General features: G+C 41.8%; 1 protein-coding gene across 1 annotated transcript; it reads right to left on the reverse strand.

The window, feature by feature from the left end:
- Positions 1-636: 636 nt before the first annotated feature.
- Positions 637-26,266, reverse strand: kctd7 (potassium channel tetramerization domain containing 7). Its single transcript, XM_034684594.1, has 4 exons — positions 25,554-26,266; positions 13,380-13,549; positions 5,645-5,823; positions 637-3,692 (listed from the first exon to the last, which is right to left on the reverse strand). Exons 1-4 carry the CDS (start codon positions 25,914-25,916, stop codon positions 3,316-3,318), a joined length of 1,089 nt encoding a protein of 362 aa, XP_034540485.1. The 5' UTR covers positions 25,917-26,266; the 3' UTR covers positions 637-3,315.
- Positions 26,267-26,408: the final 142 nt, after the last annotated feature.

A 26,408-nucleotide genomic window follows, 5' to 3' on the forward strand; every position in this document is an offset into this window, starting at 1 on the left:
TCACATGACAATCAGTCAGTCAGTTCCTGAAGCGCCCTGAATTTGAGGAAAGTGAAAATTGTGCAATAAAACTTCCTAACACAGCTAAGGTGAGCTCCATGACGTCATGCAGGTCACATGAGAAGTCTCAAAGTGCATTTTGAGCCCTTACAGCCTCCTGCCCTCAATCACTTTCCAGCTTATGTCAATTAAGTCAAGGAGGGCTCAGGGAGGACATTGAGATTGGGCCTATGCATCAGACTAGTCTCCATCGGGTACTGTTTCCCACAATGCACAGCGCTAACGTTCCGCTTTTTCTTTTTTCTGTATATGACGGGGGAACTCAGTTTTTATGTGCTGTGAAAATGATTAGATTCCATATAAACCACTTCTTAACTTTTTAAATCATAAGAGATGCTAAAGAAGCAGTTCATCTATCAGCTTGGTCGTTGTTTACTTCCACTTTCTGAAACCGGGAATCCAGCGACGCCGGTTGCACAGTCTAACAACAGTCTATGTCTTTCTTGTTATCTGAGCGGCTGGTCACCTCAAACTTCCAAAGCCACCTCAGGAGACATGACTGAAGGTTATCAGCCAAATGACATCCTGAGACCTGTAAACAAACCTGTGATTCATAATGAGAGGAACACTTTGACTGAAAGCTTTAAACAATTATTTTAATCTGACCATAAATAATAGAAATGACACATTTCATTTTCTCTATGAACAAACTGAAACTAAACACAGATCTAAAGCTTCCTAGAAGCTCGGAAACAAACGTATAAATAACAATAAAAAAAACATTGCATACATTAATGTAAATAAAGATTAAAGTAGTGCTCAGAAAGATCAATGTTTCAACTCTGCTGCAAATCTGTGAAAATAGAACCAACAAAGTAAGCATGTTGTCTTTCTCAGGAAAGATTCAAAAAAGAATCCAGCGCTGTGAAACAGATCGATGGAGTTTAAAATCTTCAACTTTCACTTGAGGTACAACAAAATATAAATATATATATTGATTACAATCACAAGGTGCTCAGACGTCATTATCAAGTACAGTAGGACAAAACATTGAACGTAGCTTTGACACTCGTTATCACAGCTTCAGTGAACTTCATTCAACGTGGAATGGAGGTTGGCATTAACTCAGAAGGGTTTGAAGTCGTTTGATTCAACTTCAGACTCTCTCTGTGAAAGTGAATTCAATAAATGTTATACGATTACTAATCACGACTGCAAACAAAGGATGAGTGTGTAAACAACTAGATTTCATCTGTTACAACATCTGCAAATATGCATAAGAGTTCAAAAACTTCAGCTACCTTCAAACCCTGCAGCAGTGACATTAACTGAACTTCCCTTTTACCACCAGACCTTCTCACGCCTTTAAAAACACTCCTCGAGAGGTTGCATAATTAAAATATACTCTGTGTATCCAAAAGGAACAGGCTCACAGTAACTCTGCACCCTGAAACAAAACTTAGTCCTAAAAATACACATTTCACTCCCATGAACGTACTGACATTATGAACATGAACTACAGGGTCGTGTCTCTGAACATGGAACTCTAAAAACCAGCAGAGCTGTCATGAACTCGTCACGTTTGGGGAAAGCCTGACTGATACATAAGCTGTGAAAAGTTAATATATTAATAACAACAGAAGTAGTAAGATATTTAAAAGCTTATATGGGAAATGAAGCCATCATCTCAGACGTTCTGCACCTTCAGATCTGAAATCTAACACTGTCTCTCTCTTCATCGACTGAACTTCCATCATCTCTATTTTCAGCCCCAGTACCGCTGCAGGTTCAGGTTCACTCACAGTCCAAAACAGTCACTGTAGCTACACTCTGAAAGTTCAGATAGAAAAATAGATTTAAAGACACAAAGAAAGACACTTTGGGTCGAGGCATTAGCATGCCCATGTTACATAACTCTAACCTTCAGAAGAGGAGACGCTTCTTTCCTCGAACACGGGAAGTTGAATGCTGAAGCTAAACGTAAGATTTGGTACGGTCAGCATACATGGTCTGGTTCAACAGACAGTCCTTGGACTCTGTTTTTGCTGGTCTGAAATGCATCCTGGGTAATCAGATCATGAGTGGCTAACAATAAAAACAAAGATTATCAAAAGCACAAAGACACAACATGACCAAACCGGCTGCAGTTGTAGTGTAACAGTAAGTTAATGACAGATCTCTGCTTCCTTTAAGCTACATCGTTGTTTAGCATTCATCCTTTTTAAGTTGTTTCTGCCTGCAGTGGCTGCTGTTTGGCTAACATCACAAAATCCAACTTCAAGAAGCCTGTGCAGATAACCTGATTATGACTGAAGCCAGTCTCTGTGGTCAGACCATAGACTGTATATATAATGGACAGCATCGCTCCACCTTTTCCCTTGAACAGTTTTGAAGCCATAATATCCCGTTCCAGAACGCTGCCATCTTGTACATTTTCTGCAGCCAGAGTCAGCGCAGTAGGGAATTTGTGTGTTTCCACGGTAACAAGCTCCGTCCTACAGCGTACTGTCCCGAGGTCCTACAGAGTTTCCCTTTATGGCAGCTGTCATAAAGACTGCAGCACCATTCAAAAGAACGGGGGTGACAGCGTTTTTGACCTATACTGCAGCCAGCCACTAGGGGGAGCAGTTTTTGTGGCGGCCTCAATTCAAGCCGAGCGAGATGACATCCATTGTATATACAGTCTATGGGTCAGACCTGTGGGCGTTCTTCAGCAGTGTGCTTCAGTCATGTTTGTCGTGTTTCTAAAAGATAAAGATACTTCAGTTTTCTTAGTGTAGCAGGTAACTACAGTGATTGTTTGTGGGCTATGAGCGATGTTAAAACCAGAGCAGTACTGAGTCTCAAAACATTGTAAAAGATACAAGGAGAGAGGAAAGTTTCAGCCTCTGAACTGGTAAAAGTGGCTGTAATGAGCCCTAAATGTGTCCTACATGGTAGATCTGTAAACTTATTTATGGAGCTCTAAATAGAAACATCCTGCTCGCTACACAGCGGCATGTCTCTCCTCCTGGCTGGACCTCTTAGGCCTGTATGTAACATTACATGCACCAGTGGAGGTCAGCAAACAGGATCTCAGTGTTTTTCTGTGACCTGGATTCAAAGTGTTGATCTTCATTTTTTTTTTCCTGTTTTTCAATTTGACAAGAAAAATAAATAAATTAAAAAAACAAGGATACTTCAGGGTATAATGTAAAGGGCATATCAATATAAAATCTCAGCAACCTGAATACAAAAACCAATATCGGTCACGTTTTAGTAAAAATGGATCACCGCCCTCTTTCTTTTTGGTCCAATCAGACGTGACCCTCCAGTTCACCACCACGTGATCTTGAACTCATAGATAGGCCTCTTACAGTAGTAATGGTTGATCAGGTGTTTGTCACAGACACCAATACACTGCTGCTCTGCTGTGATGCCACGCTCCGCCAGGTCACTGACGATGCAGTGCAGCAGGTCATAAACGTCCGCCACTGCCTCCCAAGGTCCGAAAGAAACGTCCACCTCGCAGTGATGCTCGAAGAGTTTGGCCTCACTGTCGGAGCGTTCAAAGCGCAAAGAGTTAAAGAGAGGACGCTCATATGGCGTTATCGGCATCTCCTCCTTGTAGACGCAGATCTTCAACTTGGCGAAGCGGGCCTTTTTCTGCATCGCCCTCAGCTTGGCAATCTCCATAATCCGCTCCAGATTCTCTGAAAGGTAAACAGTTACATTTGTTAATGCAATCTCTGAATACTACACTGGTTTACTGATGTTTTAGCAGCTCAGCCGGGTGTGTTCTCCTGCACATTAATCAATCCTTAACTTTACTAAATCATAGCCTCTAAAGACAGACCTCATAAAATATCCATCTCTTCTGCTTTTACAGGAAAACTGAAACTGTTTACAGCCTGCAGCTCCAGGTGCATTTCGACCACTTTACCCTGAACTAAAAGGTTCCTGTGCCCCCATTGTTGTCTGCGTTTCGACCGCGGGCTAGAGTCCCGGGTAGATTGTGCAAATCAGGCCAGTGACGTATGGAGAAAAAGTAAGTAAATGCACTACACCACCAGACCATAAGCATGAGTAGCAAAGACGTTTCAACACGCCTTTAAAATCCTTTTGAACTCAAAAAGCCGTGATCGCAGAGATCAACCGGTGTTTTGGTTTAAACAGCGACCCTGTTAACTGGAGACTTTCAGCTGGATGCATCCCTCATAAACGTCTTTAGACCATCATTAAATATCTGATGAGGATATTTTGAAATCTTAATAAAAACTAAACTAGTTAGCATTCCCAGGAACTCCCTCTGTGTTTCAACAGCTGTGTAAACTCCACAAACACTGACACGTTCAGCTGAAGGTCTCCAGTTTACAGGGTCACTTTTAAAACCGGAACACCGGGAGAGACGCATTCCCGGTGGGCTGAGAGAAGACTACTGTTACAAGCTGCTAAATCAAGAGAATCACAGCTTCTTCTTTTGAAAAGTACACACACATACAAAAAAGATAGAACAAATCAAAACTAATGAAAGAAAGAGAAATCAAGAGAATCACAGATGTGTGTGATCTTATTGTGGACGGAGGGCGGAATAAAAACACTGTGGTTAATCTACCCCCCTAAAGTCCCGGGACCTTAGAAAAGTACTACCCCCCTAGCAGGGGCTTTTTAGGGGGGAGATTAACTACCCCTGAACTAAATTTAGACCCTGGGTCCACCGGTCAAAACGCACGTAGTTAAGGGGTAATGTTCCTCCTTGTGTGATGTTGTGAACTTTAATCAATCTGCTGCTCAGAAACTCCATTCGGACCTTGAGATGATCTTTCTTCCCCTTTGGCTGAAATTGCTGAAAGTTGATTCAGATTGGACATGAAGCAGAGAACCACAGTTTTGGACTGTTTCAGCTTTTCGTCACTGGAGGAAACAGAACAGGGATCCAAATATCTTCTCCAGCTCTGACTCTCCATGAATGTTGGCTTCACTAACTATGTTAATTGGTTAATCCCTCAGACACAGTGTCCCACTCATCCAGACTGTGATTTAGAGATGCAGTCATTCAGTATTTTAGTAACCGAGTGTTCTGTTGATTATTCTGGCAACTCAGAGGAATCAAATAAGAAAAGTGTGCATGATCAGACATATTTTCATTGAATATATTTGTGTCTTTACTGTACTAATGAAATTGTCCCTTTTGTGTGACTAATAAAGGATTATCTTGTTTTATTACCTTTGACTAAATAATTAGACTTTAGGTTCATTAGACTAGTTAATGCTCGTTTATTTACTGTGTTGAAGGGAGGCCCTAAACATGCTGACTGTACACTCTGCTATCACATTGAAGTATATCTGCTGTATTGGATTGGTGCAGGGTGCTGTTTTAAGTTTAAAGCATGTTTCAATACGAACAAACTGACTAAAGGTGTTGTACTCAGCAGAGGACTGCACCAGCTCTTCTTTGGGTGGAGCGATTCACAGAAGCCAACTTTTTAGAGGACATTACCACATCATCTGATACAAAGCCCACAGACTGGTGGAAAGCCTATTGCATCTATATGCATGTGAACACATGAAGCTACGACGGTCCTGCAGATATAGATTTCTGATTGTGTTCAGGGTCTGATTCATGTTTCCATCCATGCCTCGTGCAGACTGGGAGTTAGTTTACCTCTGTAGTAGGGCAGCAGATCGAGGAAAGCTTGCCGGACTTTCTCCCCTGTGAGTGGCTGAATGTCCTCCAGGCTGTCCAGCAGCGGGCCGATGGAGTAATACTGAGCCTCCCTGTGCACTGCACGCACTCGGTCCCTGTGAGGAAGCTCGCCTTCACGGAGGAAGTTCAGGATGTCCCTTTGGACAGAAACACAGTCAAGAACAGATCCACAAAACTAAGTCTACACAGAAATGAAAATACAACCCCAGTTAAAAAAGTGTTAGGATGCTGAGAAACTGTTGATAAAAACAGAACTTGATGATTTGCAAATGATTTAAACTCATAAACATATTAAATGATGAAACTGAAAGAGAAATATTGTTTTATGAAAACATTTGTTGATTTCATATTTGATGTCAGCAACACGGTTCAAACAGTTGGAACAGGAACAACTAAACTGAAAAAGTGTGTAATGCTTAAAACTACACACCTGAAGGAACATCTTCAAACCACTTATAATAACCTGCACCAGGTGAGTGACATGACTTGGTATAAGAGGTTCACCACTCTATGTTAGAAATTCTAACTGTATCACAGCCCTGCCAACACTCCCCATTTAGGTGGGAGTCTACCGCTTTTTAACTTATTCTTCTGCTGTACTCCGGAGTTGTTATTTGTCCTGATAATCTCTCTATTCTACGTTGATGTCAATTAAATGAGTGTTCCTCAACTTCTATGGGGGGGTTGCATGCTCGTTCAGTCTTATGGGGCACATGCCCCATAAGATAATTTAATACCTTCACTTTTTTTAAACCTTAAAGTAATTGTTATACTATATTTTTGAATAGGATCCTCTAATCTCTAACTGTTTTTCAAGAAGTCCTCTACTTGAGCCTTATATTCAAACCTCAAAAGCCCCCCCCCCCTCTCCCTGTAGATGGTTTGATCCAAAAGACTCTGCATGAGATGGTTTCTGACAGCAGGTAAACACACGACAGGTAGATCTGTGACACCGGTAGCTGAAGTGTTCAGTAGACAAGTTGTTCTGAGTTCAACAAACTTCTGCTCTGTTTAAATATTTGATCATCCCTCATTAAAGTGGGTCAGCCCTGTTATTGTTGCTAACTTAAGTTGTGGCGTGCAATAACTCAGCATCCTCTCTAAAGTTCATCAGGAGAGTTTAGAGCTGTGTAAATCTGATGACAGAGTGCTGACAGTGTCACTATCACAATATCACAGGTGAAGTTATGACATCACTAAACTCTACCTGATAACCTCAGGTGGAGATGCAGAGGAAATCTCTTCCTTCTTTAAATAAAGAGCAGAAAGCAGCAGAGGCTGAGGATGCAGAGGTTACTGTAGGTCAGATCACATTTAGCTGTAGGTAATGAACAGGATTTAAAGGACCCAGATCAATGACTTTAAAAAGCACATAGAGATGTAGATTCATGTTACAGAGACTCCTTCATTGAAATAATATTATAATGGTGTTAACATCAAAACATGGTGTCAACACAAATCCCTCTACCTGGAATATGTGTGTGTTACTCCTCACTGCAGTGGCTCACTCTACTCTCACTCTGAAACATGTTGATGAATTTTGTCATATTTGTAAGACAGGGTTTTTTTAAATGTTGTATGTTTTGCTATATTTTACTGCAATCCTTGAAATTAAGAAACATTTAAAGGTGACATATCATGCAAAATGGACTTTTTAATGGTTCTCTCCCTGAAATATGTTTCCCTACAAACCCCCCGAGAATGAAAACAATCCATTCTGCCCCTGTTCTGATTTCTCCACCTTTCTGTAAATGTGTGTGAAACCAGCCGTTTCAGACTTCAGTGTTTTTGTTACGTAACAACAATATCCGGTCTGTCACAGAGTCAGAGCTCGGAGCTTGTTCAGCCCATAGACTGTATAAAATAATACTGAATCCCTCCCCCGTTTTTCATTACCTGCACAAATGTGTGCTAACAAGGAGCTTAGGAGGGAGGCATGCTAGTTGTAGGCTGTCTTAATAAACACAAAGGTCGGTTTTACTCCCCACGTCTGCAGATTTGAAGATCTAGTGGATGATTTTTATTTGTCATGGATAAGTGCTAGCGCTAATTAGCATAGCCACATAGCTACATGTTCATAGCTGTAGCTGTAGCTGTGTACCAAGACACACGTCGACATACTGATAAATAAAACAACAAGAAACACTAAATCTGTGACCAATCCTTCAGAAAGGTCCTGCTTCAGGCGCCTCTCCATCAGGATCAGATTCTGGATCAGATTCAGAGGGTTGAAGTAACGTGATCTCTGAGCAGCCGTGTATATTCAGCCAACATGTAAACATTAGATCAACGTGCTGGACAGCCGAGGCACATCCACTTCCTGAGGGGGCGTGGTCAGAGAGAAAACAGAGTGTTCTGAGGAGGACTGAAGAAGAGGGTTTTTCAGGCAGACCAAAATCTGATTTCAAAGTGTTTTTTTGAACATAAACTTTAAAGACATGTTTTGGGGACCTCTTAGACCAATATATATTGATGAAAAAAGCGTGATATGTCACCTTTAAAGTATTTGACTTATCCGTTTATTAAAAGTATTAATCTGCAGTTCAGGGTTATATATGGACGGGGTTGCTGGGTATAGGATGATTTTATGCTACTCCAGAAAATCTCCCTATTTATCACAGTCCAATGTTGGCAGGTATGGTATCATGCAAATATGAAACCATAAATAAACATGATCCAGGCATGCCAGCAATTACTCTAGGCCTGATCCCATGAAAGACAGACCGAGGTAAAGAGGGAAACAAACAAACATAACAAAGGAGACCTTGAACTGTTGAGCAGCTGAAACTCTCCTTCAGGCAAGAATGGAACAGCACTTCAAAACCCAGACAGAGTGTTGTTGAAAGAGGAGGTGATGTAACACAGAGGTAGACATGCCCCCTTCCCGACCTTTCAAACATGTTGCAGCACATTTAAAATGAGCAGACATTTTTCAACAATACACATTTCAGTTCCAACACTGGATTTCATATCTTTGCACTATTTTCACTAGAATAAAGGGTTTACATGATTGCAAATAATCGCATTTTCTTTCAGTTCACATTTTGCTCAGCATCAAACTTTTCTATAATTGTGGTTGTGAAAATAACAGTCAATGGACGCATATCTACATTTTTCATGTAAATCCATGTTACCAAACCTCTTACAACACACCCAAATTTTCAGTTTATGTTAAAGATTTTGCATGAAAATAATATTTTTCCTCCAGTAAGTCTTTAATTAAGCCCTCTGCACCTGTATACTCTCCCTACATGTCACTGTTCACCTATCTTTATTTATCTGTATATACAGATCTATATCTGACTCTTTCCTTACATCTCTTCTCAGCAGTAAGTGGAAGTATCTTCAGAGCTACTGAAGCTCGACTCAGACTTCTCTCACGAATGTGGCCAATTAAGTTGATTTTACTCTACTCTGCAGCAGAACCTGGCAGGCTTGTAAACAAAGAAAATGAAATGAATGCAGAAAAATACCGAGCAGTCCTGGAGGAGAGCTGCTGCAGAGTGCACCACAAGAAGAAGATTTATCCTCCGCCAAGACAACAGCTCCAGAAACATGACGCTGGCACAAAGCACCAGTATTTAAGTCCCAAATGAAAGTGTTTTGTACCTGCAGAGGGCCGTTCTGATTTAGATATTTATATACATAGGTATATTTTGTGAATTTTCCATCTCTCACTCTGTCAGATCCTCCTTTATAAATAATGCACAGACACACACAGGGGCATACACAGAGAACTGACCTCCCTAACCTCAACCCACTTCTTACATAAGCCCTACATTCTGACTCTGCATGCTGTTGCTTTAAATCCACACAGGAGACGGAGAAGTTGGTCCATTTTAGACAGGACTGAAATATCTGGAGAGATTTTGTTTAGAAGCTTCAGTCACTGGAGGATCAGGCTCTAACTCTGGTGGTCCTCTGACCAGGTACACCGTCTCTCAGAGTCTTCTGATATGATGCTCCTCCACTGAAATGTTTCCTGCCCAAGTAACTCCTGACTTGCTCAAAAGATTGGTGGTGAAAACAAACCTTGATGAGGAGGTACCATGTAGCACTGTGCCATCACTCAACAACACCATGTACATGAAAAGAACTCATGAGGGGCCTCAGGTAAATGTTGGCTCATCTTTCCTTACATAAAATGTACAAAGCCTGAGGAGAGTTCAAAAGCAGCATGAGAACATGTTCTTCTTCGTACTGATGATAAAGTCTCTAAAAGTAGTATGGGAGGTAGGACCTTCAGTTATCAGGCCCCTCTCCTTTGGAATCATCTACCAGTCAGGGTCCGGGAGGCAGACACCCTCTCTACTTTTAAGAGTAGGCTTCAAACTTTCCTTTTTGATAAAGCTTATAGTTAGAGCTGGATCAGGCTATGACCAGGTCTTAGTTATGCTGCTATAGGCTTAGACTGCCAGGGGAACTGGCGCACTGACACACTGGGATCCTGTCTCACCCCCTTCCCCCCAACCCCCTCATCTCTTACTTTAACTCTCCCTGTCCCATTAAAGTTACTAACCATAGACCTTTCTGGAGTCCCTGAGCTCCCTTGTCTCGTAGGTTCCTCTGAGCTGCCGTAGACGTCCTCCTGCTGTGGACGTTCCAGACTCCAGCTGATACAGACGTGCTGGACTCCAGAGACAACAGCTACTACTACTCATCTCATCACTATCACCGCTCCCTCTCTCTCTTATTCTCCTCTATCCCTCTTTCCAGACCCAACTCGGTCGAGGCAGATGTCTGTCTAACATGAGTCTGGTTCTGCTCGAGGTTTCTGCCTGTTAAAGGAAGTTTGTCCTCTCTGCTGTAAATACTGTGAGGTGCAATGCTCATGGTGGATTAAGGTGGGGTCAGACTGAGTCTTATCCTGTCTTGGTGTTGGGTCTGTTCATAATTTGATATAGAGTGGTCTAGACCTGCTCTGTTTGTAAAAGAGTCTTGAGATAACGCTTGTTGTGATTTGGTGCTCTACAAATAAAGATTGATTGATTGACTGATTGATTGATTGATTGACTGATTGATTGATTGATTGATTGGTTGATTGATTGATTGATTGATTGATTGATTGATTAGGTTCTGTTGGACTTTTCTAACATATCTGCATGTTAATAGTTATATTTCAATCACATGTTGACCACTAATTCATTCTCTTAACCTGCGTCCAACATTCATTCTCAAAACTAGCTACGAGCAAGCATAAACAAAAGATACAACTCACAAATCAGAGACATGCATAGCCTGAGATGTAAAGTAAATATGTGAAACAATACAGAATATTAAATGTGGTGCGACAGAATACAGCTGGACTGTGATCCATTCAGGCCTCACAGATCGGATCACTTACTCTTGAGATCGATGAAAAGTTTGTCGTCAACATGTAAGATAACACGTTGTGACTATCGCTTTAACTGTTTCCTGAAGCTCTTGTCCTGCTTCAAACTAATGAGCATCAGAAAGACGCCTGTCTGTCTTCTGTGTAAGCCCCACCCCGGCAAGCTCTGACTGTGTGTGTGTGTGTGTGTGTGTGTGTGTGTGTGTGTGTGTGTGTGTGTGTGTGTGTGTGTGTGTGTGTGTGTGTGAGAGAGAGAGAGGGAAGGCAGGGTGCAGGCTTCACTGTTTAATTAGGAAACAATTAAAAACCAGATTGCATTTTGCTGCACTAAGAGGGACGATCATCATTACAATCTTTTTCAGAAAACACCAGTGTGCATAAGAAAGTTTTCGGATAGAGGGAGGAAGTAAAGAGGCAGACAGCTTTCCTATTTACTGATATAAACATAAATTGCACGGTTTTGGTCCTCTCTTCCTCAAAGCCACTGATCGAGACAAAGAGAGGGAATACAAGAGCTTTCAATTCACTGACACGAGGCTGTATGAATACAGAGCCAGAGCTCTGACCTACAAACACACACAGAGGATGACTGAAGGTTGAGTTCACTCCTGTTTGACTTAAGTGTATGATTGTATGTAAAAGCATTAGTAAAACTGTCCTCATAAGATAACTTAATCTTTGTTGAATAAGGCATTTTAAGGCTTTTATTGAATAATGTTAGCAGCGAGCCCAGTTATTGAGCTGCATGGAGATGTATTGTGATTCGTTGTGCCTTTAACTGCTCGGTTAGACTCACGGCTTAGCATGGAGGGAAAGTTCTACTCATATCTCACTTGTATTGTGACTGAATGCTCAACAAACCCTGATTATATTCATGATATCACAAGCTGAGACGGCCACAGGGATCACACTAACAGGTCATTATTTTTAATGAACTGAACCTTTTCAGCCTGTTTCTGCTGCTTTCCCTCCTCCATCCTACAGAACAACATCACCGTGAAACTACAGCCAATTAACTCACCATACACAGACCTGAGCAGTAGCTTAGCAACATACATCAGCATTTTATTTCCCATTATAAGTTTCTCCTGACAGGCATATACGTCAGCAGATAAACAAAAAGTATAAACTACTTCACAGAAGTAAATATGGAAATAAGTCCAACAGCAGAATGCAGACAGTACCGCTTCTGCAGACTCATAAAAACCTTCTGTCAGAACGTGATGAGCTGCCATCAGCAGACTGAAGCGTGAGTGTGCCAGTTAAACAATCCCTACACATGCACACAACCCTCCTCTGAGTGGGCCATGCTCATCTGAACAGACCCAACAGACAAATGAGGTGTTTTTCAACCGCAGGAACTTTACCTCAGAACTAGGGACTCTGCTCCTGAACTAGTGTTTTAACTGGAGGAGCCAGGGTCTACATTTAGGTCAGGGGTAGATAACCCCCCCCCTAAAAAGCCCCTGCTAGGGGGGTAGTACTTTTCAAAGGTCCTAGGACTTTCGGGGGGCAGGGCCTGCAATGCTGAACGTGTCTGATTGGTAGATTAACAGCAGTGTTTTTATTCCGCCCTCCATCCACAATAACATCACACACATCTGTGATTCTCTTGATTTCTCTTTCTTTCATTAGTTTTTATTTGTTCTATCTTTTTTGTATGTGTGTGTACTTTTCAAAAGAAGAAGCTGTGATTCTCTTGATTTAGCAGCTTGTAACAGTAGTCTTCTCTCAGCCCACCGTGAATGCGTCTCTCCCGGTGTTACGGTTTTAAAAAGTGACCCTGTAAACTGGAGACCTTCAGCTGAACGTGTCAGTGTTTGTGGAGTTTACACAGCTGTTGAAACACAGAGGGAGTTCCTGGGAATGCAAACTAGTTTAGTTTTTATTAAGATTTCAAAATATCCTCATCAGATATTTAATGATCGTCTAAAGACGTTTATGAGGGATGCATCTGGCTGAAAGTCTCCAGTTAACAGGGTCGCTGTTTAAACCAAAACACCGGCCGATCTCTGCCACGGCCTTTTGAGTTCAAAAGGATTTTAAAGCCGTGTTGAAACGTCTTTGCTGCTCGCACTTATCTCCTCTCACGTGATGATTCAGTGAATCCATCTGTGATGAAATATAGCACCATCTAAAACAGACCAGCTGAGTCTCTTCATGCTAACAGGCTAACTGTTGTGTTGCTCATAATGATACCTGCCTGTCCGTCTGCTTCTATGGTGTCATCTGTGATGAATGGTATTCTGGGGACTAAAAGACCCCAGAACTCTTGGTCCAAATGCAGCTTTGGTCTAATAAAACCCACTGTGATCTGCTCCCTGGTTTTAGAAAGCTCTGCCAGCACTCAGAGGTACTCACCCAAAATAAGAACCGTCCCGATCGATGAAGTAGCGTCCGTCAGCGTCTCGTGGGATGTAATGGCGCCCGCTGAACATGGCTGCCAACATGGTGTCCTCGAACCGCCGCAGTGTGGACAGGCGAGTGGTGAAGTATGTGCCCCCGACGTTCAGAGAGATGACCTCTGGAAACTTTACAACCAGAATGAAACTTTAACAGAGAAATCACAAGACTCAAAGTTTACATACAAGATCACAGCTGCTCTGAGGCGGTACTTATCATTACAGAGCAAAAATAAAGTGTGGAGAAGGGGAATACATGAAGGAAGACATTATTCTAGTGATAACTCCACTGATGGTATTTAAAGTTAATGTGAAGTTAATTTGAATGCAGGATACAGTGTTAATGTCAATGCTTATTATACAGTTATTATTAAGGTGTGGAAAGGGCCTACTTTACAACAAATACCAGTTCAATAAAACAACAATGAGCTAAATAAAAATATAATTCAGATTTTCCATGTTGATTGTTAATATGTGTGTTTGTGAGAATAAAAGAATCATGTGTAAAGTTGTTTCTAATACTGTTTTGAGGAAGACAAATAAAAAAATGTGAATTTTCGAGAAAGAAAACTTGAAATTTGCTGAAAAACTGAAAAGTGTCGAGTTTTTAAAGATGTATATCTGTGAGAAATGAAACTCAAAATGTTCAAATTGATAAAGTCATACATTTACAAGGAAACTTCCAATTTGTAGATTGTTAACAAGCTCTATCCATCACTGCATCATGGACCCACTTGACAGCCTTATCAAACTGTGCTTCCTACTTGGACTCAGCAATAAGGAGTTACTACTGCTTTTAGTCCAGAATCATCAATATATTAGAAGCATCCCAGCTTTGAAAAGACATGGCTGTATGTTGGGGCTGTTCAGAAGAAAGCAGCACACTGATCTGGAGGAGCTGATTGCGCTCATCCAACATGAAATTCACCTCAGCCGGCAGAAGCAAGGATATAGATTCTGCCCACTGAGGTGATGTTCACGTGAACAACATAAACATGTAAACATCACGTGAATAACATAAACACATGTAAACATCACACGAACAACATAAACATGTAAACATCACACGAACAACATAAACATGTAAACATCACGAGAAAAACACGTGAACAACATAAACATGTAAACATCACGTGAACAACATAAACATGTAAACATCACGTGAACAACATAAACATGTAAACATCACGTAAACACCATAAACATGTAAACATCACAAGAACAACAAGTGAACAACATAAACATGTAAACATCACGTGAGTAACATAAACATGTAAACATCACGAGAAAAACACGTGAACAACATAAACATGTAAACATCACGTGAACAACATAAACATGTAAACATCACGTGAACAACATAAACATGTAAACATCACGTAAACACCATAAACATGTAAACATCACAAGAACAACAAGTGAACATAAACATGTAAACATCACGTGAGTAACATAAACATGTAAACATCACAAGAAAAACACGTGAACAACATAAACATGTAAACCTTACATGAACAACATAAACATGTAAACATAACGTAAACAACATAAACATGTAAACATCACAAGAACAACACGAGAACAACATAAACATGTAAACATCACGTGAATAACATAAACACATGTAAACATCACACGAACAACATAAACATGTAAACATCACGAGAAAAACACGTGAACAACATAAACATGTAAACATTACATGAACAACATAAACATGTAAACATCACGTGAACAACATAAACATGTAAACATCACGTTAACAACATAAACATGTAAACATCACGTGAGTAACATAAACACATATAAACATCACGCAAACAACATAAACATATAAACATCACGTGAACAACATGCGAACAACATAAACATGTAAACATCACGTGAATAACATAAACATGTAAAAAACAAATGACCAACATAAACATGTAAACATCAAATGAACAACAAAAACATGTAAACATCACGAGAAAAACACGTAAACATGTAAACATCACATGAACAACATAAACATGTAAACATCACATGAACAACATTAACATGTAATCATCACGTGAACAACATCAACATGTAAACATCATGTGAACAACATAAACATGTTAACCTTATGTGAACAACATAAACATGTAAACATCACGGGAACAACATTAACATGTAAACATCACGTGAACAACATAAACATGTAAACATCACGTGAACAACATAAACATGTAAACATCACATGAACAACATAAACATATAAACATCACATGAACAACATAAACATGTAAACAACACGTGAACAACATAAACATGTTAACCTTATGTGAACAACATAAACATGTAAACATCACGGGAACAACATTAACATGTAAACATCACGTGAACAACATAAACATGTAAACATCACATGAGTAACATAAACACATGTAAACATCACGCAAACAACATAAACATATAAACATCATGAGAACAACAAGTGAACAACATAAACATGTAAACATCAAATGAACAACATTAACATGTAAACATCACGTGAACAACACGTAAACATGTAAACATCACATGAACAACATAAACATGTAAACATCACGTGAACAACATTAACATGTAAACGTCACTAGACAACATTAACATGTAAACATCACGTGAACAATATCAACATGTAAACATCACGTGAACAACGTAAACATGTTAACCTTAAGTGAACAACATAAACATGTAAACATCACGTGAACAACATAAACATGTAAACATCAAGTGAACAACATAAACATGTAAACATCACGTGAACAACATGAACATGTAAACATCACGCGAACAACATTAACATATTAACATCACGTGAACAACATGAACATGTAAACATCACGTGAACAACATAAACATGTTAACCTTATGTGAACAACATAAACATGTAAACATCACGCGAACAACATAAACATGTTAATATCACGTAAACAACATAAACATGTTAACCTTATGTGAACAACATAAACATGTAAACATCACGCAAACAACATAAACATGTTAATATCACGTAAACAACATAAACATGTTAACCTTATGTGAACAACATAAACATGTAAACATCACGTGAACAACATAAACATAAACATCACGTGAACAACATAAACATGTAAACATCACGTGAACAACATAAACATGTTAACCTTAGGTGAACAACATAAACATGTAAACATCACGCAAACAACATAAACATGTAAACATCACGTGAACAAGATAAACAAGTAAACATCACGTGAACAACATAAACATGTTAACATCACGTGAACAACATGAACATGTAAACATCACGCGAACAACATAAACATGTAAACATCACGTGAACAACATTAACAAGTAAACATCACGTGAACAACATAAACAAGTAAACATCACGTGAACAACATAAACATGTAAACATAACGTGAACAACATAAACATATGAACATCACGTGAACAACATAAACATGTAAACATCACGTGAACAACATAAACATATGAACATCACGTGAACAACATAAACATGTAAACATCACGTGAACAACATAAACATGTAAACATCACGTGAACAACATAAACATATTAACCTTATGTGAACAACATAAACATGTAAACATCACGCGAACAACATAAACATGTAAACATCACGTGAACAACATTAACAAGTAAACATCACGTGAACAACATAAACATGTTAACCTTATGTGAACAAGATAAACATGTAAACATCACGTGAACAACATAAACATTTTAACATCACACAAACAACATAAACATGTAAACATCACGTGAACAACATTAACATGTAAACATCACGTGAACAACATTAACATATAAACATCACGTGAACATTAACATGTAAACATCACGTGAACAACATAAACATGTTAACATCACGTGAACAACATAAACATGTAAACATCACGTGAACAACATAAACATGTTAACATCATGTGAACAACATAAACATGTAAACAAGGATATAGAATCTATATAAAAGCAGTTTGTCTTGTAATCTTGTGTGTTTACAAAGATCAGATTGACCCTGATTTAATGGTGTCACTGAGGATCAGCTGGTTCTGTCTGACCGGTTGGTTTGTTGACAAACTGTGTTAATAAAGTTCAGACTGAGGCTCTGTAATGAAGTGGTGGGACAATAAATCAATACAGGAATATGTCCTCATCCTGACTCAAAGGGGACAATTAACATATCACTGATGCTGCTGTGACCCAACACAGTCTCAGCAGATGTGTGTCTAACATGAGTCTGGTCCTGCTGGAGGTTTCTGCCTTTTAAAGGAAGTTTCTCCTTGCCACTGTAACTTGCTAAATGCTGCAAAGTGCTCTGCTCATGGTGGATTAAGATGAGATCAGACTGAGTCCTGTCTGTAAGATGGGACTGAATCTAATCCTGTCTTGATATTGGGTCTTTGTTAATAAAAGAACATAGAGTACGGTCTAAAAGAGTCTGAGAACATTTGTTGAGATTTGGTGCTTTATAAATAAAGACTGATTGATTGATTGATTGATTGATTGATTCTTTAATTCAGTATTCATTCATTTATTAATCTAATTCAAAAATAATGACAGATTTCCCCTTTCATTTGATTCACCACATCACTCCCTGCAGTGAAGCTAATCACATTAATCCTGCCCTTTACATTTTAAGGCTTGGTTTACATTTTGGTGTGCATGTTAACATATGAGACCGTTCATTGTAAGTAGTGAGACCCACATGTGTGTCGCGCTGAAAATCTAGAGAAGGCTCGCCTATTTTATTCACAAGCCATGTGCTTATCTTAGCCAACATATACAGAAGAATGATGCACTGAGGTCTGTACTGGCTTTGTATCTGATATATCTAGGGGAGAACGGGGTTGGTTGCAGGGGAGCATCTCGCTCGGCTGGAAGTGACTTTCAGCAGAGCGTCTGCCCCCTGGTGGCTGGCTGCAGTATAGGCCAAAAAATCCGTCTCCTCTGTTCATTTGAATGGGGGAGCAGTCAAACTTTAAAAAATAAATACACGTGGTATGAATGTTTCTCACATCCGCATGCTGTGGTGATATGTAGTTATTATTTGACTGTTTTGGGTTCAAGGCCTCTTTTTCCTGAAAAGTTTCTTAGAGTTATTAAAAGTTATTAGAGTTTAAAAAACGGGTTTTACTTCTGGGTTTCCTTTGATTCACAGCCGCCGTAGAGGGAAACTTCAAATTTAACAGAGCTTATTACAGTGGCTTCACAGACTCTGGATGCACAATGGCTGCGCCCAGGAGAGGGATTTTTTTGCTTCAGAACCGTACAACGGGAAGAGGCGGAGCAACGCTGTCCATTTTAATTTACAGTCTATGGTTGGTTGTCACACTTTTTACTGTTTTGATGATGAGCAATCATCAAAACATCTTTCAATAGTCATTCCTACATTAAATTAAAGCTTAAGGTGTTGGCTTGAAATGTGTATCCCTTTCATTTTCCAACTCATAATTGCCTCACAAAGAGGCAATTAACTATCAAAGACACTCTGACACATTGTGACAACCAACCCCATCACGGGAATAGTTGTCACACACTATGGGATGGTTGTCACACACTATGGGGTCAGTTGTCACACACTATGGGGATGGTTGTCACACACTATGGGGTCAGTTGTCACACACTATGGGGTTGGTTGTCACACACTACGGGGTCGGTTGTCACACACTATGGGGTCGGTTGTCACACACTATGGGGTGGGTTGTCACACACTACGGGGTTGGTTGTCACACACTATGGGGTTGGTTGTCACACTATGGGGTCGGTTGTCACATACTATGGGGTCGGTTGTCACACACTATGGGGTCGGTTGTCACACACTATGGGGTCGGTTGTCACACACTATGGGGTTGGTTGTCACACACTATGGGGTCGGTTGTCACACACTATGGGGTCGGTTGTCACACACTATGGGGATGGTTGTCACACACTATGGGGTCGGTTGTCACACACTATGGGGTCGGTTGTCACACACTATGGGGTCGGTTGTCACACACTATGGGGATGGTTGTCACACACTATGGGGTCGGTTGTCACACACTATGGGGTTGGTTGTCACACACTATGGGGTTGGTTGTCACACTATGGGGTTGGTTGTCACACTATGGGGTCGGTTGTCACATACTATGGGGATGGTTGTCACACACTATGGGGTCGGTTGTCACACACTATGGGGATGGTTGTCACACACTACGGGGTCGGTTGTCACACTATGGGGTTGGTTGTCACACACTATGGGGTTGTTTGTCACACACTATGGGGTTGGTTGTCACACACTATGGGGTCGGTTGTCACACACTACGGGGTCGGTTGTCACACACTACGGGGTCGGTTGTCACACTATGGGGTGGGTTGTCACACACTATGGGGTTGGTTGTCACACACTATGGGGTTGGTTGTCACACACTATGGGGTTGGTTGTCACACACTATGGGATGGTTGTCACACACTATGGGGTTGGTTGTCACACACTATGGGATGGTTGTCACACACTATGGGGTTGGTTGTCACACACTATGGGGTTGGTTGTCACACACTATGGGGTTGGTTGTCACACACTATGGGATGGTTGTCACACACTATGGGGTCGGTTGTCACACACTATGGGGTCGGTTGTCACATACTATGGGGTCGGTTGTCACACACTATGGGGTTGGTTGTCACACACTATGGGGTTGGTTGTCACACACTATGTGGTTGGTTGTCACACACTACGGGGTCGGTTGTCACACACTATGGGGTTGGTTGTCACACACTATGTGGTTGGTTGTCACACATTACGGGGTCGGTTGTTACACACTATGGGGATGGTTGTCACACACTATGTGGTTGGTTGTCACACACTATGTGGTTGGTTGTCACACACTACGGGGTCGGTTGTCACACACTATGGGGTTGGTTGTCACACACTATGGGATGGTTGTCACACACTATGGGGTTGGTTTTCACACACTATGGGGTTGGTTGTCACACACTATGGGGTTGGTTGTCACACACTATGGGGTCGGTTGTCACACACTATGGGGTCGGTTGTCACACACTATGGGATAGTTGTCACACACTATGTGGTTGGTTGTCACACACTACGGGGTCGGTTGTCACACACTATGGGGTTGGTTGTCACACACTATGGGGTTGGTTGTCACACACTATGGGGTCGGTTGTCACACACTATGGGGTCGGTTGTCACACACTATGGGGTCGGTTGTCACACACTATGGGGTCGGTTGTCACACACTATGGGGTTGGTTGTCACACACTACGGGGTCGGTTGTCACACACTATGGGGTCGGTTGTCACACACTATGGGATAGTTGTCACACACTATGTGGTTGGTTGTCACACACTACGGGGTCGGTTGTCACACACTATGGGGTTGGTTGTCACACACTATGGGGTTGGTTTTCACACACTATGGGGTTGGTTGTCACACACTATGGGGTTGGTTGTCACACACTATGGGGTCGGTTGTCACACACTATGGGGTCGGTTGTCACACACTATGGGATAGTTGTCACACACTATGTGGTTGGTTGTCACACACTACGGGGTCGGTTGTCACACACTATGGGGTTGGTTGTCACACACTATGGGGTTGGTTGTCACACACTATGAGGTTGGTTGTCACACACTACGGGGTCGGTTGTCACACACTATGGGGTTGGTTGTCACACACTATGGGATGGTTGTCACACACTATGGCGTTGGTTGTCACACACTATGGGGTTGGTTGTCACACACTATGGGGTTGGTTGTCACACACTATGGGGTTGGTTGTCACACACTATGGGATGGTTGTCACACACTATGGGGTTGGTTGTCACACACTATGGGGTTGGTTGTCACACACTATGGGGTTGGTTGTCACACACTATGGGGTTGGTTGTCACAATGGTATTTCAATGGGAAAAATATTTTAAAAAAGGCAAGGAGACAGAACTAAATTTGAAAGTTGAATTGCACTGACAAGTGATAGGCCTACATAACTTAATGTATTTTAACATAAAATGAGGAAGGAACATGAACAGGAAACACATCTTTAGGCCAGCCTATATAACAACATCAAGAACAAAACAAATAGGCCTAACAATAATGACCTACTCAACTAGGCTACACACAGTCACTGTCTGAGTTACAGTGATGGCAAATGTAGGGTCTGCACACTCCAACTCATTTCACCATGCATGATTTTGCCAACATAGGGGTTGGTTGTTACATGTGACAACCAACCCCAAAGAGAATGTGACGACCAACCCCAACTGGAATTTTTTGCTAGCATCAAGGCTAACAACCATTTAACAAATACTTTGCTAGCTAATAAAAATATAAACTATAGCTTTCCCCTCACACTTTGTAAGGGTAACACTTGTTTTGTTACAAACTCATTGTTTAAAAGCCTAGAAGAAAAATACTGAGGAGCTGAATATTTACAATTTGAAATGAAAAACACAAAAAGTCCTCTCACCTCAAGTTCAGCTGTCTTACTCCAGAGAAGACTATGGAGCTGAGCTCTGATCCTAATTCTGGAAATGCCCATACCCCAATTTGAGAGACAGTGCCCTCTGGTGGCGAGATATAACGAGTGTGCCAACCAACCCGTGTGACAACCATAGACTGTATAAAATATGGACGTAATATCCGTGACTTCACCCATCTGTTTCTGAAGAGCTGTTTTGAGGCCAATCGTCGGCAGCAGCCATATTGCTGCTGTGGAGCCAGTGTGAAGTAAAGAGGCGGGCTTTGAGCCTCCTAGCCAACAGCTGCAGTGTTCCTGCAGGCAGCTGTGCCTCTCATTGGAAGACTAGTAATCTCAATATCTTTGAAATTGCCGCGTTAGAAAAAAATCACCTCCCTCACAGTGAGAGGACATCAAGAAATGAGCTATTCAGACTACACTGGTCTTTTGTACCAGACTGTAAACATGTTTATTTCTTCCGTAAAGATCGGCTTTTTCCCATTCATGTGTATGTGACTTCTGGTACTTCTGGAGCCAGCCTCAAGCGGATCCTCGATGAACTGCAGCTTTTAACACTTCCGCATTGACTCATATTTTTAGACCGGAGGTTGCCGCTTGGTGACAACCAACCCCGTTCTCCCCTACATCTAAAGAAAGAAAATATATCTGAATGCAAAAGTTGTCCTGAAATATGTCGGCTGCAGGTAAGCTATGTTAATCATTAAATAACTTCAGGTCACAGGATATGTTTCTGCTTCTCAAATCTCTTTGGGGGGGGGGGGCATTTTCGCCTTTATCTAATAGGACAAGAAAAGAGAGACAGGAAACGTGTGGAGAAGAAAGCGGGTGAAGTCATGCAGCAAACGGTGGAGGCCGGGAGTCGAACCAGCAACCGCTGCGACTGTGACGCTTAGCTTTTGGACACCTGCTCAGAGCGGCTGAGTCCGCACAGATAATCCTCCTCCTCCTCATCCTGCTCACTTTCTTACAACTTAAGGTCCATGTCACTCAGCATGGCCAGGATCTTGGTGAAGATGCCCGTCATGTTAGTTGACAGCAGGGATGAAAACACATCCACGTCCAGATTACAGCCTCTGTACGATCTCTCCTCTCTCTGAATCAACAGATAGAAGTGTATACAGCCCAAACCTTCAGGGGCAGAAAGGTACGCCTGGTCCCTCAACCGAAGAGGGCCAGAAAAGTTCTCATTTTGAACCTTTCACAACTTCTGATAGTATAAGCGTAAATAACTGTGTACCACTGCAAACTGAATGGAGCTCGATGGAAACGCAGCTTCAGGGGCATTTTGTATTCTTCAGTTGATCAGATATTGTGAATTATGTTTATAAAATTGTTTTGCAATAAATAAATAATTCTGGGAACAAGCGCGGACTTAGCCAATCTGCGTCTAAATACTACCAAGACGAAGGAGCTCATTGTGGACTTCAGGAGAAAGAAAAATGACTTCCAGCCCTTATTCATAGGCGGGGTCTGCATGGATAGGGTATCGGACTTCCTCTTCCTGGGAATCCACATCACGGAGGACCTGGGGCACAAACACTACTGAAGTGGTGAAGAAGGCCCAGCAGTGAAGGACCCATCACACCCCGGTCACAATGTGTTTGTACTGCTGCCATCAGGCAGGAGGTACAGGTGCATGAAAACCAGGACAAGTAGACTGAGGAACAGTTTCTACCCCACAGGCATCAATGCACTGAACGCTGCTGAAACATACATTCATTCAGCACTGTGATATCTTGCCTAAGGGGACTGTGCAATGACTGTCAAATGTAGATGTATGTGTGGGTTTATCTGTCTTGTGGGTTTCTGTGTTTTCTGAGCACAAATGTTTTTTGTATTATCTATTTGCACTGGAATAAGATTGCACTTAATTTCCTTGTACTTGTGACAATGACAATAAAGATATCATATCTTATATTCTATTCTAAGTTGCGCATCCATATAGCAGGCGGCCCGGGTTCAGATCTTTCCCGCATGTCATTCCCCCCTCTCTCTCCCAGTTTCCTACACCACTGTTCTCTCCTCTATACATAAAGGTGTCAAAGCCCAACAATATAACTTAAAGTATACATATATATACTGCAGTAACACTGTATCATGACTGTTATCATGAGCAATGTAGTTATTGTATGGTATCATGAGTTAGCTTGCAACCCTAATCCTGCATGCAGTACCATGCTGCTATTTAAGGGAGTGTTCTATCTATATTTATAAATGATGATATTTATCATACTCTAATATTTAGAAGGGTTTTAATGATGCATTGTGCAGCAACTCTGTTATTTGTTTGGGATGTAGTTCATAGTTTAATCTATTTTACCCTAACTATTCTGCACTTCTATATATACCTTGGTATTATTTTATTTTATCCGTATAAATATCTTATTTTATTCCTTCTTCTATTCATATTTTGACCTCCCAACGTTCTCAACGCTGCCATAGCCAGACTCCAGACAGACCACCAGAGTGCCCTCTTCCTGATCTCCAGACAGACCACCAGAGTGCCCTCTTCCTGATCTCCAGACAGACCACCAGAGTGCCCTCTTCCTGATCTCCAGACAGACCACCAGAGTGCCCTCTTCCTGATCTCCAGACAGACCACCAGAGTGCCCTCTTCCTGATCTCCAGACAGACCACCAGAGTACCCTCTTCCTGATCTCCAGACAGACCACCAGAGTGCCCTCTTCCTGATCTCCAGACAGACCACCAGAGTACCCTCTTCCTGATCTCCAGACAGACCACCAGAGTGCCCTCTTCCTGATCTCCAGACAGACCACCAGAGTACCCTCTTCCTGATCTCCAGACAGACCACCGGAGTGCCCTCTTCCTGATCTCCGGGGACTTCAACCATGTATTTATTTTCTACAGAGCTTATTTTATCTTCTGTACGTATTCTTCTTATTATTGTTTACATTGTATTGTATTTATATCTTATCAATTACTTCTTCTATTAATATTATTTGATATTCTTACTTATTGTGTATAGGAGCAACTTTAATGACTGATTTTCCCCTGGGATAAATAAAGTATTTCTGATTCTGATCCTGATTGTGAATGGATAAACTCTCTCAAAGAGCTGATTGATGAATTCTCTATCCATGTAAAAAGATTAGAAGCAGACGTTTAATGGACTTCACGCCATGAGATGACCCAAACTCTCTGTGATTATTCAGATAGTTCTATGAGAGCTGGTGTGTGTTGAGTTTTGAAGCAGCCATGACTTCACAGTCACAGTAATAAGAGGATTATTGTGCTGTGGCCATGTTGTGTACATCCATCAGCAGGACAAAATATCCCATGTGCATTAACCCAGGTCATGTGACACCCAGGCCAGCCAATTATCAGCTCAACCACCTCTGAGCCCTGTAAAAATAGTAATACAGCAGACATATGGAGTAATAGTGGTAAATATGAAATAATGGGCACCATGGTTGAAGATGTTTTGGTTTTATTGAAGTGAGATGACAGTCAGTTATTGACACTGACTGTGATGATGTTAGTCCAGCTGTTCTCCTATAGTTTAATATAGTTAATGTAATGTATGGTTAAAGCAGACTCTGTCTCAGTGTGTTCTGGTCTAGCCTGTATGTGCCATATTAAAGGGGTTTTTCCCACGTGTACCAGCCCTGTCAGGCGGCCTACCTCCTGGTCTTGGGCGTTCAGAGAGGACCGGATCGGGGGGCTCAGGGTAAAGTTCTGGGCTGGGGAGGCCGGCTTTCTGTACTCGTCCTCCGCAGAGTCCGAACTGGACATGGCATCGCCCGGTTTGTCGGAGTCCCCGGAGAAGACCACCATCACTCTAGGTAGGGGCAGAGTCCTCCTCTCCTGGATGAACCTCCTCACCCGGGTCGTGGCGGCGGGCAATGGGCTGAAGGACAGGGTCTGCCGGTCCCTGCTGCAGCCCTCTGAACCGGTGGACCCGCTGAAGGACAGGGTCTGCCGGTCCCTGCTGCAGCCGTCAGAACCGGTAGACCCGCTGGACCCGCTCGATCCATTCTGCTGCATACGCGCGGCGGGCCGACCGTCGGCTCAGGTTCAGAGGACGGTACCTGGATCCACCGTGAGCCCCTGTTAGTACAAACAACAACAACAGAGGAGGGGCACAGGGGTGGAGAGGGTCCAGGATCACACCCCGCCTTCAGAGGGGAAGCGGAAGTAGGTCAATTCCGCCTTCAGTGATCGAAACTCCCCAAAAACACGAAGGGGTGCAGAACATTTGGTCCAGACTGTCAGGTTAGCAGCAGCCAGGTCTGGAGGACTGGAAGACTGGAGGACTGGGCCCGAGCAGTCCTCGGTCATACGTGCTGTGACGTGACAGCAGGGAGCACGTCATCACGTTAGAAGGCTCCTGTCCGCGAGCGCATTAACTCCACTGTGTTTACATTTCAGGTCCCTTCTGAAGAGACGTGAGAGGATCATATCATAATAATTATCGATATCATTATAGAAACATGTCATTTGGACTTTACAACGGCCACACCTGAAATGACTGAGACG

This window comes from Notolabrus celidotus, chromosome 5 (assembly GCF_009762535.1).
Source record: "Notolabrus celidotus isolate fNotCel1 chromosome 5, fNotCel1.pri, whole genome shotgun sequence".
Lineage (NCBI taxonomy): Eukaryota > Metazoa > Chordata > Actinopteri > Labriformes > Labridae > Notolabrus > Notolabrus celidotus.